Genomic DNA, 20,630 nt, shown 5'->3' with positions numbered 1-20,630 from the left:
GCCGATTCCGAAAAAAAAAGTATACCTCCGCAAAGAACACGGATCCTTATTCATTTCACTGTTTAGTCGTATTTACGGTAATAAAATCTTGATGAAAAAGTATCCTCAAAGTTGCCAATGATTTTCCAGGACATAAATGGTCGTACGCAACCAAAGTTTAGTTGCATTATTCTTCTATTGTAACAATGTTAAAAGCACCGGGCTTCTTTTATCATCATTTCGAGCGATCTGAGGCTGACGCTAATTATGAATCTGGATTTATCACAACAATAACTGCAACCGATGAGCCACACTTACGTGATAATGAATTTTTGGAAAATGAATTACAAAAAGATTGTATTATTAGTAGCTAAGTTTGCGTGGGAGCTTCCTAATTACGATGGCATTAACTTGCACATTTTTTTGACCTTACCATGACAGTATGCTTAGCAGCAAACTTAATTTCCTACTTCGAACATAGTTATTATATTGAAAGAGATTTTTAAAAGCAGTTACTGTTCGTTGGCGCAGCCGTGAAAAACTATAGAGTTTTCATGCCTCGGCCCTGGAAAAAGAAAAACCTTGATCAACCCATATGTACTGCCGACACAGCTAATAATGGTTTTCGCATAAACAATGCTTTGGCGCGTACGCTCGCTCAGGTGGCGTACGGTCAACGTAGGTTATTGCATGTGGCATCAAAGTAACTTTTGGTCGTTAATTCTGAAGTCCATGGAATAAGCTGAAGCCCATTTTCCCTGTAGCAAAATTATATTGAGAGTATACAAAAACAAATTCTTTACAGATCTGCATAAAGTGACACCATGTCTAGCAAAAGTTATCAAAACATCAGCGCAACCACATTCAATAATGGATATAGTGAATCGAACCGGTGCGAAATTGCTTTTGGCGGACAATTTTTGCATTGTTGGTAACATTACTATGACACTCAGCTAAATACAAGGAGAAATGTGACACATGCAATAATTTAACTCTCTATCTAGAACCTGTTGCAGCAGATGAATTCAATAGCATGTATCGCGCACCATGTGATTTTAAAATTCATGAGACATGTGAAGCATGTTCCAGACTACAGACAGATCATGCAGAATAAAGATTGACAGCACTATAAGACAGTGGTTTCAAAGCGTCAGTAATATACTTAATTAACACGTGCCCTTTTTCCAGCTTTTCAATGATTATTATAATTAGTGTTTACTTTTCAAATGTCAACCTAACCATACTGCAATGACATATAAACATGGCGCGCTACGGCAGTCATACAGTTACCTTTGCAACTTGAAAATTATCAGGTCGTAGTGTTTCCACAATTTCTTGGTCAGCTCTAGTCTGCTGGCTAACTGACGACCGAAATCCATCCAACACGCCCTTGAAGGTGAACTTCTTCATTTCGAAAACACAGAGTCACAGATCCCCATTTAATTAGCGCAGCTTCATAGCTACTGCCGCCCCGTCACCACATTCCACAATACGAAACTCGTCTGCTAGTCGCAAATATGACTGCAGCGAGGAACGCTGGGTAATCCCGGGGAGTTGGCAAAACGTACTATGATAGTCGGCTACAGTCTTACGTGTTCAACAGTGAGTCAATTTTAGTACTACAAAAAGCTTAGTACAATATTTAATTGTGTATTAATTATTTTTGCTGAAGATAATCCTAAATACAGTAACTGCAGATATTGTTTTGATGCGCGGCAATGCGGTTTTGCTTATCAAGATCAATACAAACCGACTTCCTCTGCCGGTATCAGCTGACAGATTAGCTTGTTTACAGGAGGTTAGAAGTAGTTCTTTTCAAAAAGAAGAAGACAGTTCCACAAACCAGAAATGTCTGTCAGAACATGGCTTAATAAACTGAAAAGCTTCAGTTCGCTGTCAGTGTTTAGAGAGGCTGCCACAGGCAAAAAGAAGTCTTACAGGTTAGTAGAACACCTGTTTGCAACCACGTGTGGTTATGTTTCTATTCCGTGGTGTCGCGTCAGGATGATTCAGCAAAATGTTTATGTAAATTTCTGGCTATAAAGGTGTACTGGAATTGGAGAAGCATTTTCCTGACCTCAATTAGAGAGGTCAGCGTAGGACAAACGGATTTGTCATGCAAAACATTTGTCGTATCACATTTCATACAGTGCGTCATTGGCGAGTGCACAAGCATATGACAGACGTTTTTATAAAAAAAAAAAATCATATACGCCCGCAAAATCTAATCATGGCTCTTCATAACACTACTATCTATTGCATCTTTGTTTGTGTGTAAAAAACTGAGTTTGCTTTAAAATTGGAATAGCTGATAAAATCAGTTCACATTCAGAAATTTGTGCATTGAGTTATTTTAACTCGTTTTAACAGGAATGGAGTCGTCTCTGGTACTGAAGATTATGAACCCTAGGATCTGTAATGATTTATTCTTATCCGTACAAAAGATTTTCGGGAAAAATACAATAAACATTATGTTAAAAGTATTTTGCATCGTGTTATAAATAGATATAACCTAATTTATTTGTAGGATAATTAACTTGGATGGCAGAAAAAGGACAAACGAAAGTAAAAGTGATTTGAGACTTACCACGCTGTACCACCACCACCACCACCATTTCTCTCTCTCTCTCTCTCTCTCTCTCTCTCTCTCTCTCTCTCTCTCTCTCTCTCCCCCCCCCTCTCCCTCCCCCTCCCCCCCTCTCCCCCACTCTCCCCTTGTATGCCTGACACACACTTTTGGAAGTACCTAACTACAATAAATGCCTTATGAGTGTCACATTAACAGAGTTTGATTTGTCTGTTGTGTCAGAAATATTTTCTCTTCATACACCCATTTAAATCTCCATCTTCCTGGTTGACAGCAAGACATATTAAGGTGGTGGTGAGAGAATGAAATGATTTGATGTGCTTTGTAACACAACTTGACATACTTAAGACACTGGGCATGCAATTGGGAAAACTGGCTCAAATCCATATAAGGCAGTCTACATTTAGGTTTTCCTAAATCATATATGAATATTCCAAGATGTTTCTTTTGAGAAAGAGATTGCCTGTTTTCTTCCCTGATGAGCTTGTACTTTGTCTCTCTATATCTTATTGGCAGGTAAATATTAAACACTAATCTTTCTTCCACTGCATGAATGTGGTTTGTGTGTGATGTTTAGGCAGAAGGGTGGCGCGAGCGCGCGCGCGTGCGAGAGAGAGAGAGAGAGAGAGAGAGAGAGAGAGAGAGATACATAATAAACTGATTACCTCCAAGAACATTTATTTTGACTATTCATAATATTAGAAATATTAGTCAAATGTAGCAGGGTAGGAAATAAATGCCAAGAGTGAAATGGAAGGATGATACCTGTTTAGTTAGTTGGAGAACTCCTATTGTAAATTTATACTGTTCTAAAAAGATGAATAAATTTATCTGCAGAGGAGACCACCTTTAATTAATATTATTAATTGTAATATCAAATGTACACCCTAGATTCGTGTGTTACAAAGACATACTGTGGAAGGACATCAACTCCCTAGTGAGAATTTGCTTTCAAAATTCCATATAACATTTAAATGTCATATATATATCATTTCCAGAGCACATTTATATTCTGTTTCTTTCCCTATAACTACATTCCATTCCTAATAGACTTCCTAGTTGGGCTGCAATGCCAAACTCTTGTACAGTTGCATGTGTCTATATGTGCTCTGAAGAAAAATGAAAGTTTGTTAGCTGAGCTATCATGTTCCAGTTATTGTGCAGAAACTTTATCGTCTGTCCAATACATCAGCTACACAGTCCTGTCACATTAATGTGACCACCACCTATGTTCAGCATCAACATGCAATAACCACTCACAGAATGCAGGTGGCAGCACTGGCAGTGCAACTGTTGTCGTAATGGAGAAATGGAGCAATTTATCTTACGTCCGAAAGGGATGACCATTGGCTGTCAGGCCAAGGGTGCAAGCATTTCTGAAACGTCTTAAGTTTGTAAACTGTTCACATGCCGCTATGGTTAAAGTGTACTGTGCTTGGCAAAATAGCACTATCTAAAACCGGCATCAAGATAACTGTGGTGCGCCGTGGGCCACAGATGACAGGGGTAAACAACAGCTGTGCAGATGTGTACAGGCAAATAGACATGCACCTGTTGTGTAATTGACACCACAGAGGAACCAAGGGGCTGCCAACATTCTCCTCAATGACTGTTCAGTCAACATTGTTGTATGGGCCTCCGAAGCAGGCACCTTGTTCATGCAGCCATGATGGCTGATGTTCAGCAGTGACAAAGGCTGGAATTTGCATGCCAAAACCACAAATGGACATCCACTGAGAGGCCACAGGTAGCCATTTCAGATGACTCATGTTGTATGCCCCATTGGACAGATTTTTGTGTCTATGGCCCTGCAACAGTCGTAAGAAGGGCCCAGGCAGGAGACGGGAGCATCATGATCAGGGGAATGTTTTTGTGGCATTCTCTGGATGACAGTGTCATTTTGGAAGGCACAGTAGATTAACACGAGTATACATTTATCTTTGGGGACCATATCCATCCATACATGTAATTCGTTTTTCCTTGGCACAATGGCATTCACCAGCAGGAGAATGCTCTATGTCACAGTGCTTGCAGTGTATGTGCATGGTTTTAAGAGCACCAGGATTAGTTTACCATACCTCCCTGGCCACCAAACCCCCCAGATTTAAACGAGAATCTGTGAGATCACCTCGATCAGGCTGTTCGAGGTTTGGCTCCTCGTCCGTGAAACCTAGCACAGCTCACGACAGCACTGGAGTTGGCATGGCTCTGCATCTCTGTGAGTACCTTCCAGAATCTGATTTAATCTCTTCCTGCACATTTTGCAGCAGTCTGTGCTGGAAAAGGTGTTTATGTAGGCTTTTGACAGGTAGTCACATTAATGTGACTGGACCTTGTAACATGGATTATGGCATATTATTGTGAAAATACATAGTCATTCTATATACTACCTATACCAAAGGCGGCTGGCACAGTGTGAATGCACTTGACTTACATTAGGCAGGAACAGTGCTTAAATCTCAATCCAGCCATTCAGATTGAGGTTTTCCATGGTTTCCGTAAGTCACTTGACGTCAGTGTCACTGTGGCAGTATGGAAAGAACACAGCCTATTTCCTTCCCCATCATTGTCACATCTGAATTTGTGCACAGTCTCTTCTATTTGTGAATGTAAGAGTGAGTTCTTTGTTTCTTTCACTGTGACTTGATTTTTTTGTCACTATAAATAAGATGCTGAACATATGTTCAAATTCTGTCCTAACTTAAAGTAGTAATATCTGATTATTGCAGCATTCTGACGCATTACATTCAATGGAATTAATACTTAAAGAGAATTGACACAGATTTTAATGTGAAAGGAGTGATACAACTTTAATGTATGTCAGACTTGTTATTTAGATTATGAGATTAACTTGTAAATAACATGTTTTCAGTGTCTTCCCATATTGTGTTCAGAAGTAATATTCTGAAAGCTAGGATGATTTTATTTACTTTTGTGTGTTTATCAGCAGCAATAGAAATTTGCCATCTCAAGATAAGTGCTGGCCAGAAATTCTGTTTCATAATTTCGAAGAATATATTAGTACAGACATCATATGTTATTAACTGCACTGATATGATAAACCAACTATATACTGTGTACAAATTTTGTTCTGATCGTTTACATGTCCTAGCCTCTACTTAAAAAAAAAGACTGCAAAAGATGACCAGGATATTGCTAGTGAACATGTACCTACATATACAAAAATCACTGCTTTGACAAAATCTGCTACTGTTCCATTTACACTCTTTACCTGCAGTTTGCATAGTAGCAAATACCTATTATTTCTGTGATTTATGGGTATTTAAGAAACATAGTTCTATATGAGCTGTAAAAGAGGAGGAGTTGGGGAGGGGAGCATTTCTCTCTCTCTCTCTCTCTCTCTCTCTCTCTCTCTCTCTCTCTCTGTGTCTGTGTGTGTGTGTGTGTGTGTGTGTGTGTGTGTGTGTGTGTGGTTCCTTCAAGAAAAAGATGGCTGATTTTTCTATTTAGGGCTGAAATCATCGATGCAGTAACTGCTTTATGATCGCTGATTCCCTGTTCTGCGTTAACTGTTTCAAATAGTTCGGGTCTGTTTGTCACCAGAAGGTCTAATATGTTATCGCCACGAATCGGTTCTCTGTTTAACTGCTCAAGGTAGTTTTCAGATAAAGCACTTAAAAAACTTTCACTGGATTCTTTGTCCCTGCCAACCGTTATGAACGTTTGAGTCTCCCAGTCTGTATCCGGCAAATTAAAATCTCCACCCAGAACTATAACATGGTGGGGAAATCTACTCGAAATATTTTCCAAATTATCCTTCAGGTGCTCAGCCACAACAGCTGCTGAGCCAGGGGGCCTATAGAGAAATCCAATTACCATGTCTGAGCCTGTTTTAACCATGACTTTTACCCAAATTATTTCACATTAGTTCACACTGAACTATGGTGCAACTTGGCATTTTTATTTTTTATTTATTTATGTATTATCTTTTTAATAGTAACAACTCATTGCCTGGGGTGACAGAATCAGTAAACTTATAAGTCCAACGAAAGACTGAGCTCCAGACCTTTGGATTGGTAGAGTGACACTCAGAATTGAGGCACACTGTACTGTGTAAAACTCATTGCGAAATGCTTATTTTGAGATTTTTGTTGTCTTCAGTCCAAAGGCTGGTTTAATCCAGCTCTCGTGCAAGCAAGTCTCTTCCTCATGAACTGGATTACTGAATCTGAGTCACGGTCTCCCTTTACAATTTTCATCCCCCGCACTTTCTTCTGTTGCAAAATTGATGATTCCTTGATGCTTCAGGGTGTGTCCTATCAACTGATCTTTCTAAATAAATTTTATTGTTCTCAGTTTGATTCAGTGCCTCCCCATAGTTATTTGATATACTCCTCTGATCTTAAACATTATCTCATAGAATTACATTTTGAAAGCCTCTATTCTCTTTTTGCCTAAACAATTTTTTGTCTTAGTTTTGTTTCCTTATAAAGCTACCATCCCGTTAGGCCATCACCTGTTATTTTTCTGCCCAAAGAGCAAAACTCATTTACTACTTTTACTGTCTCATTCCCTAATCGAATTCCCTCAGCATCACCTGATTTAATTCGACTTTATTCCATTACTCCTGTTTTGCTTTGTTGATATTCTTCATAACTTCTTTTCAAGACACAATCCATTTTCTTTGTTGTTGTTTCTTACAGTAGAACTAGCCCAGAAATGTATGCAGGAGAAGATCTATGAAGCTTCAAAATAAAAAAAAGTGGTATTAACTGAATTGAAGCTGTGGGAGCAAGTTGTGAGCTGTGCCTTGATAGCTCAGTTGGCAAGAACATTGGGTGCAAAAGGCAGGATTCCAGTTAAAGTCCTGCTTTGGCACACAGTTGTACTCTGTTGTGAGTGCAAATATTAACAGATGCAATGAACAGATTGTTACACTACTTGCTGATCAAGCACTGAAATCAGTAACAAGCTTCAAATTTCTTGACAGTGTCCAGAGAAGTCCAAGGCACAACAAAAGTTCATGCAGACTAGGGAAGCAGATATCAGATGGACATTCAATGGAAGAACCTTGCAGAAGTGCAGTATATCTTCGAACAAGAGACCTTTAGTAACAGACATACATGATGTCAAAAAACAACTGAAAGAGTACAACAAAACACCAGCAGAGGTTGTAAATTTCACATTTTTATTCACTCAGTGATGTGTTTCAGTCCGGGACCCATTTTCAGATCATTGTGACAGATAGTGAAAATAGTATTTCTGAAAATGCAAAAACTATACCCAAAATGAACTATGAACTGCAAACAAACAGTTACAACACATACAGATAACTGCGCTGTAACTGTTTATTTGCACTTCATAATACATATAAATTTTTGACATAATTTTTGCATTTTTGGAAATATACTGTTTTGACTATCTCTTGCCACTGTGTGAATAAAAAGATAAAATTTTTACTTCGGCTGGTTTTTCATTGTACTGATTAACAGAAGATACTGACCTACAATTATCCCAGCATGCTGGAAGTTCGTAACAACTGAAAGAGTTGAAAACAAGTAAGTCTCTAGGTACAGGTGGAATCCTGGTTCACTTTTGCTGAGAATATTCTTTGCATTGACTCCTTATCACAGATGTGTCACTCTGTGCTCAGAAACATTTAATCTTCTATTTATTAGCATCACATTGGTATGATGCAGATTTGTGACACTCAATATTAAGGGGTTAAATAACTAGGTGTAACACTGCAAAGTCCGAGGTGACTGGAAGAAGCACAGCTCATTCCCGTATATAAGAAGGGTGAAAGAATTGCCCTGCAAAAGCGCAGACCAATATCCTTAATGTCAGTTTGTTTTAGAATTCTTGACCATATTCTAAGTTTGAATATGGTCAATTCCATTCAGAAAGAAAAGCTGGTGTCCACAAATCAGCATGGGTTTAGGAAACCTTTCTCGAGTGAAACTCTGCTCACTCTTTCCTTGTATGGTATCCTGCCAACCATGGACGAAAGGCAACAGCCAGATTCTGTAATCCTAGATTTCTAGAAAGCATTTATACTGCAGACTGTTAATGGAGGTCTGAGCTTACAGAATAAGTTCTCAAATATGTGAATGACGAAAAAAAATAATTTTTGTAGTAAAACCCCGTACATTGTCCTAGATGGCAAGTGTTCATGAGAGGCAAACGTAACATCATGAGTTCCCCAAGGATGTGTAATACAACTACTGTTGTTCTCTAAATACATAAACGATCTGATGAATATGGTCAGCAAAAGTCTGTATCTGTTTGCTGATGACATTGTAGTGTAAGGGGAAGTATTATCTTCAAGTGATGTAGGATGACTTAGACAGAATTTTCTGTTTGGTGTGATGAATGTCAGCTTGCTATGCATGTGGAGAAATGTGATTTAATGAAGATGAGTTGAAACACAGTTCTTTTGTGCTTGAACACAGTATTAATAGTGTGCTACTTGTCACAGTCACGTCAGTTAACCTCTTATCAGAAGTGTTAGCAACTTCATGTACAGTCTGCACCAACCAGCCCTTTGATTAAAAACTGTTAACCTTCTATTTATTAGTGTTGCATTGGAATGTATACCGCAGAGACAGGCTGGACAGTGAAGAGGGAGGCGTGTTTATAGCGATAAGAAGTCCAATAGTATCAAAGGAAATTGACAAAGATCCGAAATGTGAAAAAATTTGGATGAAGGTCATGGTTAAAGCAGGCTCAGATATGGTAATTGGATGTCTCTATAGGCCCCCTGGCTCAGCAGCTGTTGTGGCTGAGCACCTGAAGGATAATTTGGAAAATATTTCGAATAGATTTCCCCACCATGTTATAGTTCTGGGTGGAGATTTTAATTTGCCGGATGTAGACTGGGAGACTCAAACGTTCATAACAGGTGGCAGGGACAAAGAATCCAGTAAAAGTTTTTTAAAGTGCTTTATCTGAAAACTACCTTGAGCAGTTAAACAGAGAACTGACTCGTGGCGATAACATATTAGACCTTCTGGTGACAAAAAGACCCGAACTATTTGAAACAGTTAACGCAGAACAGGGAATCAGCGATCATAAAGCGGTTACTGCATTGATGATTTCAGTCGTAAATAGAAATATTAAAAAAGATAGGAAGATTTTTCTGTTTTGCAAAAGTGACAAAACGCAGATTTCAGAGTACGTGACGGCTCAACACAAAAGTTTTGTCTCAAGTACAGATAGTGTTGAGGATCAGTGGACAAAGCTCAAAACCATCGTACAATATGCGTTAGATGAGTGTGTGCCAAGCAAGATCATAAGAGATGTAAAAAAGCCACCGTGGTACAACAACCGAGTTAGAAAACTGCTGCGGAAGCAAAGGGAACTTCACAGCAAACATAAACATAGCCAAAGCCTTGCAGACAAACAAAAATTACGCGAAGCGAAATGTAGTGTGAGGAGGGCTATGCGAGAGGCGTTCAATGAACTCGAAAGTAAAGTTCTATGTACTGACTTGGCAGAAAATCCTAAGAAATTCTGGTCTTATGTCAAAGAGGTAGGTGGATCAAAACAAGATGTCCAGACACTCTGTGACCAAAATGGTACTGAAACAGAGGATGGCAGACTAAAGTCCGAAATACTAAATGTCTTTTTCCAAAGTTGTTTCACAGAGGAAGACTGCACTGTAGTTCCTTCTCAAGATTGTCGCACAGATGACAAAATGGTCGATATCGAAATAGATGACAGAGGGATAGAGAAACAATTAAAATTGCTAAAAAGAGGAAATGCCGCTGGACCTGATGGGATACAAGTTCGATTTTACACAGAGTATGTGAAGGAACTTGCCCTCCTTCTTGCAGTGGTGTTCCGTACGTCTCGACAAGAGCGTGGGCACAGGTCATCCCCATTTTCAAGAAGGGATGTCGAACAGATGTGCAGAACTATAGACCTATATCTCTAACGTCGATCAGTTGTAGAATTTCGGAACACGTATTATGTTCGAGTACAATGACTTTTCTGGAGACTAGAAATCTACTCTGTAGGAATCAGCATGGGTTTCGAAAAAGACGATCGTGTGAAACCCAGCTTGCACTATTCGTCCACAAGACTCAGAGGGCCATAGACACGGGTTCCCAGGTATATGCTGTGTTTCTTGACTTCTGCAAGGTGTTCGATACAGTTCCCCACAGTCGTTTAATGAACAAAGTAAGAGCATATGGCCTATCAGACCAATTGTGTGATTGGATTGAAGAGTTCCTGGATAACAGAATGCAGCATGTCATTCTCAATGGAGAGAAGTCTTCCGAAGAGTGATTTCAGGTGTGCCGCAGGGGAGTGTCATAGGACCGTTGCTATTCACAATATACATAAATGACCTGGTGGATGACATCGGAAGTTCACTGAAGCTTTTTGCGGATGATGCTGTGGTATATCGAGAGGTTGTAACAATGGAACATTGTACTGAAATGCAGGAGGATCTGCAGCGAATTGAGGCATGGTGCAGGGAATGGCAATTGAATCTCAATGTAGACAAGTGTAATGTGCTGCGAATACATAGAAAGAAAGATCCCTTATCATTTAGCTATAATATAGCAGATCAGCAACTGGAAGCAGTTAATTCCATAAATTATCTGGGAGTACGCATTAGGAGTGATTTAAAATGGAATGATCATATAAAGTTGATCGTCGGTAATGCAGATGCCAGACTGAGATTCATTGGAAGAATCGTAAGGAAATGCAATCCGAAAACAAAGGAAGTAGGTTACAGTACGCTTGTTCGCCCACTGCTTGAATACTGCTCAGCAGTGTGGAATCAGAGAGATTAGAGCCCACACAGAGGCATAGCGACAGTCCTTCTTTCCACGAACAATATGAGACTGGAATAGAAGGGAGAACCGATAGAGGTACTCAAGGTATCCTCCGCCACACACCGTCAGGTGACTTGTGGATTATGGATGTAGATGTAGATGATGCGAATTCGCGACACTCCACATTAAGGGGTTAAATAACTAGATGTGACATTGCAAAGTGACATAAAATGCAATGAGCATATAAAGTCAGTTCTCGAGAAGTCAAATGGTTGACACTGGATAACACTTGTGCAACCTGTTCTTGATTACTGCTCAAGTGTTTGAGAATGCCACCAGGTCAGATTAAAGAAAGATGTAGAAACAGTTGAGGCATGCTGCTAGATTTGTTACTAATAGGTTTGGTCAGCATTTGAATATTACAGAAATGCTCCATTAACTCAAATGGGAGTCCCTTTAGGGAAGAAGACACACTGTTGAGAAAGTTCTGAAACAGGCATTTGGGACAGACTGCAGAATGATTCTACAGCCACCAGTGTACATCCCGTGTAAGGATCTCTAACTTATGTACTGTTGTGATGCATATACTTTTACTTCTCTTCAAATTGTTCCTCAGCTCTGGCGCCAATGTTTTATTCAGGACATTAATTTTACTTCACCTACATAATTTCATTATTTGAACGAATTTCTGGTTGACATCACTAACTCCAGATGACCAAGGGACTGGTGACCTCATGGTTCAGTCCCTTAACCCCCAACTGACCTATCAGCCCACCAGCCAACAAACTAACCAATCATGTAACAACCAGTTTCGAGTACACCACAGAAGTTTCACTGAGAAGCCCTTACACATACCCCCCTCAGTCCCAATCTCTCCCCATATGATTTCGATACTTTTCGAACCCCAAAGAAAGACATATCTAGCTGTCAGTTTGCTTCAGATGAAGAGGAGCACACCTGGGTAAAATCATGGTACCGTAGGCAACACCAAACATTTTTCCGTGAAGGCATTGCCTGTCTTGTCTCACAGTGGGATAAATGTGTTAACAGTTATGAAATAATAAACAGTTTAGTTATTTTATTCCATCTGTCTCATTTTCATTTGACTGTTCCTTATAGTTTAACAGTTAACATGCTAGCTTTTCCCTTCCTCTTGATGGAAGCTTTGCATTTTGTGATTTCTTTATAGAAAAGCCAACTTTTCACAACTATGTTAGAGATGAGCCTTTCTGACATTAATCTATGCAGTTTTCAGGTTATTTCTCCATCACATTGTCACAGACACGATAAACAAACAGTTAAAACATGTAATCACACATAACAGAATATACACTGCTTGCATGTGGATAACATATATGGCCCACACCCTTCCACCTTAAGGATTTGGCAACAGCAAAGGCATCTAACCATAGGAATAAAGTAATTTTGAAATCCAGGGTGGTTGGTTATGTATCATGTGCAGCTCCCTGTTGAGGGATTAATACCAGGGAAGAGAAGTGGTGTAACTGTGTAATGATTTACTCATGTCAGCTGTTAGTGCTTGCACACAGTATTTACTTTTCATCTTTTTGTCTTGCCTCTGCTATTTAGTACTAATTAGTGTTTCTGATTTTTCAATATATAGGGTGTATGGATTTGCAATAATTGCTTCAGGAGTTGCTGTTTACTCAACAGTTAAAGCTGAAAATGCTAGGTGGCCAGATTTTGGAGGTGCTAAGAGACCAGATTTTTCAACATTTATGGCAGACCCAATTACGAAAAAATCAGATATGATGATGAACAGAAATGATATGAAAACAAAAATGGAATTATTAATTATGAGAATCCAGGTAATTATTTGCTTACCATCACCTGTTATAATTTTAAGGTATGTATAGATTTTATTTGCATGTTAGCTGGTATGGCAGCTGCAAAAATAATGTTTAATTTCAAGATGATGGTAATTATCATTATATCCGTTGCATTTTTTGAGGTACATGTATGTCTTGAGCGGTGCCAAATGGTATACACTGGAGATGTTACACACATTTGATTGGAGTATGGTATACTGAACACTTGGCTCCAGAAATGGGAGCTGGTCATTCCCTACAGTTCTGTATCACAACGAGCTCTGTGAGTGGTTTATCACCCTGCATTTGGCACAGTGGTAGGATATTACATGGTAGACAGAAAGTCTGTCTGCTTTATTGTCTGTAGCATGAGAGTGGTGTGGCCACAATCTGCTTCAACTTAATTGTAGCAGGGTTGTATAGGTATTAGCAAATATGCAAGAAGCCACTCACGGTGCCAAAGTCACATTTTTAAATTCAAACTCAACAGCTTCTCCTGATGGACACTCCCATAGAAAAATAGTGAACCTGGTAGGTGAGTCATCCTTGTAATGTTTCTTAATCTAAAAGTAACAATATAAGTTTTGCTGCTCAGAATGTACTAATTGTTAAGAAAGTTCTCTAAAAACTGTTTCCATACAACTTACATGGGCATTAGAGGGATTATTTGATGTACTATAATTTCTTAAAATTCCATATTGAAACTATGATTTGACAACAAACCCCCATAGAATTAAAGGGGATTGATTAATATCCTATTCTGCTAGGTATGCATAGCACTCCTAATTCAGGTAAAAGTATGTAGCTGTGGGGATATTATTGATATTGGTGTCTAGATATGAGTTGGAAAGGATGAACATCATCGAAATAAACAAGATCCATGTACTGACCCTGACAGGTCATATGCAATATCAGGCAACTGCCATGTCATCCTCTGACAGTGTCATCATTGTGCTGTAGTATGGAGGGGTGCAGTCAGTACACTGTTCTCCTACCCACTGCCAGTCTCCCAGAGTTTGGAGTTGCTTCTTCACACTCAAATAGTGCCTCAGTTATTGCAATTGTGAGTGTACTCTATTCCAGTCCTCCCACCAGGGAAAACCCAAGTCCTCTGAATAGCAGTCAGATATACTCATTACTTAGTTATGGAGGTGGGATCATTGAAATAAAAAGCATTATAAAGAGAGAAGTTTGTAAAGGGTGTGGCAGATTACTCTACCATTTTTAAACCAGTGAAAACCAAACAAAGTACGATACAACAGGAAACACTGATCACATGTCGAAGATGCAAATGTAATTCAGCCAGAAAGTTATTTATCTGTGGACTAAACATTTCAGTGATTGTCTTGACACATCCTTTATGGGTTTCAAAATCTGTGTAACTCAGCTCTGGGATGATGACAGTGTTGTAGGCAAATTATCAGATCTCAATGAAGGATTCTCCAAACACTTCAGTAACTGTAGGGCATTGTATTGTAAGAATTGCTCAACTCTAACGGCAGCTGTACTTTCCATTCCTATATTAGTGCAAGGTCAGCTGTGTGATTTTCATTGCAGTGTAGAACCTGTTTGCCTAAAGAATGAAGTCCAAGTATAAATTGTTCTGTGAAGTGGTTTCCAGTGACTAAATGCAAAGTAGGTGTGAGATGGCCACACTGTTGCTATTGGTGGACCACACCATATTTTTATTAACTCTTCAACAAAATCTCAGTGTTCACTGTATGGACCTATCCCTGCCACTAAAAATGGTACATGCACACCAGTTCAGTTTCATTATCCTCCATTCCCTTCTTCTTCCTGGTGCATTGCTGCACCTTTCAGAATCAAAAATTCATTATTTCACAAGTTAAGCAATTTTTTTCTGTTTGTCAAATACAGATTCATACTACTCTTACTTACAAAGTAGTAGTTATTTTTGAGTGGTTGAAGATTCACTTGGACTGTGAACTCCATGACCATCACTACATATATGTAAAGTCATTTCAGGCAGTCTCTCAGTGTCAATCGAGGAATGCTTAGCTGTATTCTCTTCTGGAAAATGTTCAAGATCGCGTGTGTAGATCTCCAACAAGATGTAGCAATATATCAGTTAGCAGCATACGAGAGACCCAATTCTTCTATGTTATATGTTCAGCAGGTATCATTCCACTCCTGATAATCAAGGCCAATTGGAGGTCCATAATGTGTCAAAATAAACAGATGTGAATGTAATATCAGGGTTACCCCAAGGGAGTGTCATGGTGGCATTACTGTTTATGGTATAAATTAATGATCTAGTGGATAATGTCAGAAGCTTCACTAGGCTGACTGCAAACATTAACAACTGTAAAATACCTAGAATTAGCTGTCCTGATCAACCTAAAATGGAATGATCACATAAAACTAGCTGTAGGAACAGCAGATGCCAGGCTGAGATTCATCCACGAAAGAAGTAGCGTACAAAACACTTGTCCTACCAATTTTAAGTACTGCTCATCAGTATAGGATCCTTACCAGGTTGGATTAGTAGCAGATATAGAGAAATCATTACAAGAAATGGCGCATTTCATCTGGCGGTCATTTAGTATGTGCAAGAGTGTAATGGAAACACTCAGCAAACTTATTTGGCAGGCATTATAAGAGAAACATTAAGCAAGATGGAGACGTTTATTGTAGAAATTATGAGAGTAGTTGTTCTGTTAAGAGTTGGACAACGTATTGCTTCCTTCCATGTAGGTCTTGTAAAATGACTGTGGTGAGAAAGTTGAAGACATTAGAGCTCATAGGCAGTCTTACTGGCAGTTATTCTTCCTGTGCACCATTTGTGAATGGAATGGGAAAGGGGAGAAATGATAGTGCTACCAGATGTGCCTTCAGTCATACACTGTAAGATGGATTGTGGAGCATAGCTGTCAAACCAAGAGACTTTCTCCTGCAAGAATCATATAGGCATTTTCTTTAGCCTGAAAAACAATTGCAGTAATATTTAGCAATGAGATATTAATACCAGTTCTGTGTTTGAGTATGATTGCCAGTTCCATGTTGTCCTTGAGTGGTATTTTTGCCATTGAGTTGAAAATCATCTCTCATATCACTTTTCTCATGTGAATGTTGTCCCTTAGTTCAGTATTGTAAGTGCAACTTTGTTTGGTGTTGCCATTACCAGCATATATTATGTGACCAAAAGTATCCGCACATTCCTATGTAAAGCGGAATTGACCAGTGGATGTCATGAGATGTGGACGTGCCAGGATAAAAGGACGTGGTGACTTTTGTGGACTAGTCATTGTATGCCACCTTAGTAGCAAATTTATCAGGGACATCTCTTTTAAAGCTGTCCAAGTCAACTGTTGCCACACATTTCTGTAGTTAATGCTAAGAGAATATTGAGGTGGTGTAAAGAGTAATGCCTCTGGTCAGTGGATGACTGTAAATGAATGATTTGGAGTGATTAATCAAACTACACCCTGTGGAAATATAATGGAAAAGTTTGGGTTTGCCAAATACGTGGAGAATTTACCTGCCTTCGTGTGTAGTGCCAACAGTGAAGTACAGAGGAGGTGGTGTTACAGTATGAGGATGTTTTTTCATGGTTAAGGTGTGGTAGGCTTATTGTGGTTCAGAAAACAAAGTGTGGGAGGATACAGACACATTTTACACCCTTGTGCACTGCTTACAGTAGAGGAATGGTTTGGAGACTATAATTGTTTGTATCAACGTGATAGTGCACGCTGTAATAAAGCAGCATCTGCGAGGCAATGGTTTGTGGACAATAACAATCCTGAAATGCCCACCTTTCGGATGAGTTTGAATGTCCACTTCATTTGAGATCCCAGTGTCCAACATCACCAACTTCTCTGGTTTCCGCTCTTGAGGAGAAATGGGCTGCCATTCCTCCACAGACATCTCGCTGAAAGTATATCCAGTAGACTTCAAGTAATCATCAAAGCAAAGAGTGGACACACTCTGTATTAACATCTTCTAATATATGTATGGTACAATGGGCTGGTCTTCTGGTATTACTTTGTCTCAAAAGCACATCTGATTAGTCTTTACTAATGAGTAGTGAGCATAATGGCATTTTTTTTAATGATAATAGTGCAGCGTAATGTCAGAGAGAGCACTGCAGGTATACTGTACTTCAAAATGTTTTTGAAATTTGCTGAAATATCGAACTACATATTCTATGCTTGCTAGTAACTAGCACCAGTGTATTACTAATCAACAATCCTACTAACTGAACATTAATTAGTCTTAAACACTACAGTAAATAATACCTATGGTCAATGATGTAAAGCCCTGCAGACAATACTTAGTACCCTCATCCCCCTCCCTCATGCTCACTACATCAATACTATTTGATAATTTTGTCACACTTGCATACCCAGGCATACGAAATGATGCACTTCTGAGGAAACTAGGCCAGGCTTGTTTCAGTACAACTTTGGAAAACCTGGAACTAAGCTCTTGCCATGCTTCAGTGACCACCAGTGCGTATAATGGTGCCACATATGTGTTACAGGGAGATGGATCCAGGCTAGAGCACAATAAGTTGTGAAATTTTCACTCGAACATTGTTTTTTTCAGACACTTCTTTTTAGTTACTTCATTTGAATCACTTGTAGATATTAGTGATGATGAATATTAATGTGAGTTTTCATTAATTTAATTAACATGTGATCTTTATTTCCAGTAACCTGTAATTTGCTATTCAAAGGTAATACAAGTAAAACCAACTACTTTATATGCAAACTGTGTTACACTATGTTTTGTAAATATTATTAGATAAACTTACACTGTTGTTATTAGAGCTTCACTATTGTTATTCAGTAATTTTATTTTAGCATATCTGTATTTTTCTTATATTACGTTCATTTATTTTTGTAACCAACAATCAAGCTGTCTTCCATGGATGATACTTCAATTGTTGATTCAAACAATTTGTGTTTCTGGTGCAAAGTGACTTCTGAGACTTGATCTTAGTCTTACAAAATGGCATCTGTTAATTACACACAGTATGCTGTCGCACAAATATAAAAATCATTTTTACATTTCTCTTGTTGGCTGTGTTTCCAGTCAAATAATGGAAGCCAAGCTACCCGCAAACGAGAAAGTTTAAATGTCTTCTTCTACAATCAAAAAGTCATAGAGCTTTCAACAAGTGAAAGAGCAGAATTGATTGTTCAGACACTTTCTTTTCGTGGCAAAAACCATGGATTTGTACTACATGAAATGACCATGGCTTTGATTAATTGTTCAGAATCAATTATGAAAGGAAAGATTTATGGAAACATTTGACTAGAGCTACAGACGAGGGCCGGCCGAAGTGGCCGCGCGGTTCTGGCGCTGCAGTCTGGACCCGCGAGACCGCTACGGTCGCAGGTTCGAATCCTGCCTCGGGCATGGATATGTGTGATGTCCTTAGGTTAGTTAGGTTTAACTAGTTCTAATTTCTAGGGGACTAATGACCTAAGCAGTTGAGTCCCATAGTGCTCAGAGCCATTTGAACCATTTTTTACAGAAGAGGAAAAAGACAAGGACAAAACTTGACAATGCTTATGATTGATAGTATTGAGGTGCCTGATGAGGTCCACTTAACCATTCCTGGATTTCTTGAACAGTGAGTTATTACCAAGAGCTTCTGGAATTAACTGGTGACCTTCCAAAGAACACAGTATCATGTCGTACACTTGGAACTGTAAGCCATGGTGGGTGGATGAAAAAGACAATTTTCACATTCAAGATATACATCTTTTAACCCTTTCGTGGGCAAAAATATTGAGCAGTTTTTTTTTTTTTTTATGAATGGAGAGCAGATAGTAGTTAACAGATAGGTACAGGGTGTTTCAAAAATGACCGGTATATTTGAAACGGCAATAAAAACTAAACGAGCAGCGATAGAAATACACCGTTTGTTGCAATATGCTTGGGACAACAGTACATTTTCAGGCGGACAAACTTTCAAAATTACAGTAGTTACCATTTTCAACAACAGATGGCGCTGCAAGTGATGTGAAAGATATAGAAGACAACGCAGTCTGTGGGTGCGCCATTCTGTACGTCGTCTTTCTGCTGTAAGCGTGTGCTGTTCACAACGTGCAAGTGTGCTGTAGACAACATGGTTTATTCCTTAGAACAGAGGATTTTTCTGGTGTTGGAATTCCACCGCCTAGAACACAGTGTTGTTGCAACAAGACGAAGTTTTCAACGGAGGTTTAATGTAACCAAAGGACCGAAAAGCGATACAATAAAGGATCTGTTTGAAAAATTTCAACGGACTGGAAACGTGACGGATGAACGTGCTGGAAAGGTAGGGCGACCGCGTACGGCAACCACAGAGAGCAACGCACAGCTGGTGCAGCAGGTGATCCAACAGCGGCCTCGGGTTTCCGTTCGCCGTGTTGCAGCTGCGGTCCAAATGACGCCAACGTCCACGTATCGTGTCATGCGCCAGAGTTTACACCTCTATCCATACAAAATTCAAACGCGGCAACCCCTCAGCGCCGCTACCATTGCTGCACGAGAGACATTCGCTAACGATATAGTGCACAGGATTGATGACGGCGATATGCATGTGGGCAGCATTTGGTTTACTGACGAAGCTTATTTTTACCTGGACGGCTTCGTCAATAAACAGAACTGGCGCATATGGGGAACCGAAAAGCCCCATGTTGCAGTCCCATCGTCCCTGCATCCTCAAAAAGTACTGGTCTGGGCCGCCATTTCTTCCAAAGGAATCATTGGCCCATTTTTCAGATCCGAAACGATTACTGCATCACGCTATCTGGACATTCTTCGTGAATTTGTGGCGGTACAAACTGCCTTAGACGACACTGCGAACACCTCGTGGTTTATGCAAGATGGTGCCCGGCCACATCGCACGGCCGACGTCTTTAATTTCCTGAATGAATATTTCGATGATCGTGTGATTGCTTTGGGCTATCCGAAACATACAGGAGGCGGCGTGGATTGGCCTCCCTATTCGCCAGACATGAACCCCTGTGACTTCCTTCTGTGGGGACACTTGAAAGACCAGGTGTACCGCCAGAATCCAGAAACAATTGAACAGCTGAAGCAGTACATCTCATCTGCATGTGAAGCCATTCCGCCAGACACGTTGTCAAAGTTTTTGGGTAATTTCATTCAGAGACTACGCCATATTATTGCTACGCATGGTGGATATGTGGAAAATATCGTACTATAGTGTTTCCCAGACCGCAGCGCCATCTGTTGTTGAAAATTGTAACTACTGTAATTTCGAAAGTTTGTCTGCCTGAAAATGTACTGTTGTCTCAAGCATATTGCAACAAACGGTGTATTTCTATCGCTGCTCGTTTAGTTTTTATTGCCGTTTCAAATATACCGGTCATTTTTGAAACACCCTGTATATTTATCGTACAGAATATCAAACTTGCTCCAACTGTGAAAGTGAGGTCACACAACAAGGTGGGAAGTATTCTTCCCACTGCCCTTCCTTGGAGTTAAATGACAAAAACAACTTTTTCAATGTAT

At 39.5% G+C, this 20,630-nt stretch overlaps 2 protein-coding genes across 4 annotated transcripts in view; one reads left to right on the top strand and one right to left on the bottom strand.

Moving 5' to 3' along the window:
- LOC126183238 (syntaxin-binding protein 5) overlaps positions 1–1,463 on the bottom strand; it is a 976,467-nt gene extending 975,004 nt beyond the window's left edge. For all 3 annotated transcript variants that reach the window (XM_049925028.1, XM_049925029.1, XM_049925030.1), the window contains exon 1: positions 1,270–1,463. In XM_049925028.1, the coding sequence (XP_049780985.1) occupies positions 1,270–1,389 (120 nt within the window). In that variant the 5' untranslated portion in view covers positions 1,390–1,463. The remainder of the gene's footprint in view (positions 1–1,269) is intronic.
- A 246-nt stretch (positions 1,464–1,709) lies between these two features.
- LOC126184688 (oxygen-dependent coproporphyrinogen-III oxidase) overlaps positions 1,710–20,630 on the top strand; it is a 59,232-nt gene continuing 40,311 nt past the window's right edge. Inside the window, exons 1-2 of the mRNA XM_049927182.1 lie at positions 1,710–1,919; positions 12,935–13,139. Of these exons, the coding sequence (XP_049783139.1) occupies positions 1,828–1,919; positions 12,935–13,139 (297 nt within the window). The 5' untranslated portion in view covers positions 1,710–1,827. The remainder of the gene's footprint in view (positions 1,920–12,934; positions 13,140–20,630) is intronic.

The sequence above is a fragment of the Schistocerca cancellata genome, chromosome 4, assembly GCF_023864275.1.
Source record: "Schistocerca cancellata isolate TAMUIC-IGC-003103 chromosome 4, iqSchCanc2.1, whole genome shotgun sequence".
Taxonomy (NCBI): Eukaryota; Metazoa; Arthropoda; class Insecta; order Orthoptera; family Acrididae; genus Schistocerca; species Schistocerca cancellata.
The sequence above is the reverse complement of the archived record's forward strand: the minus strand, read 5'-3'. Positions and strand labels throughout refer to the sequence as shown.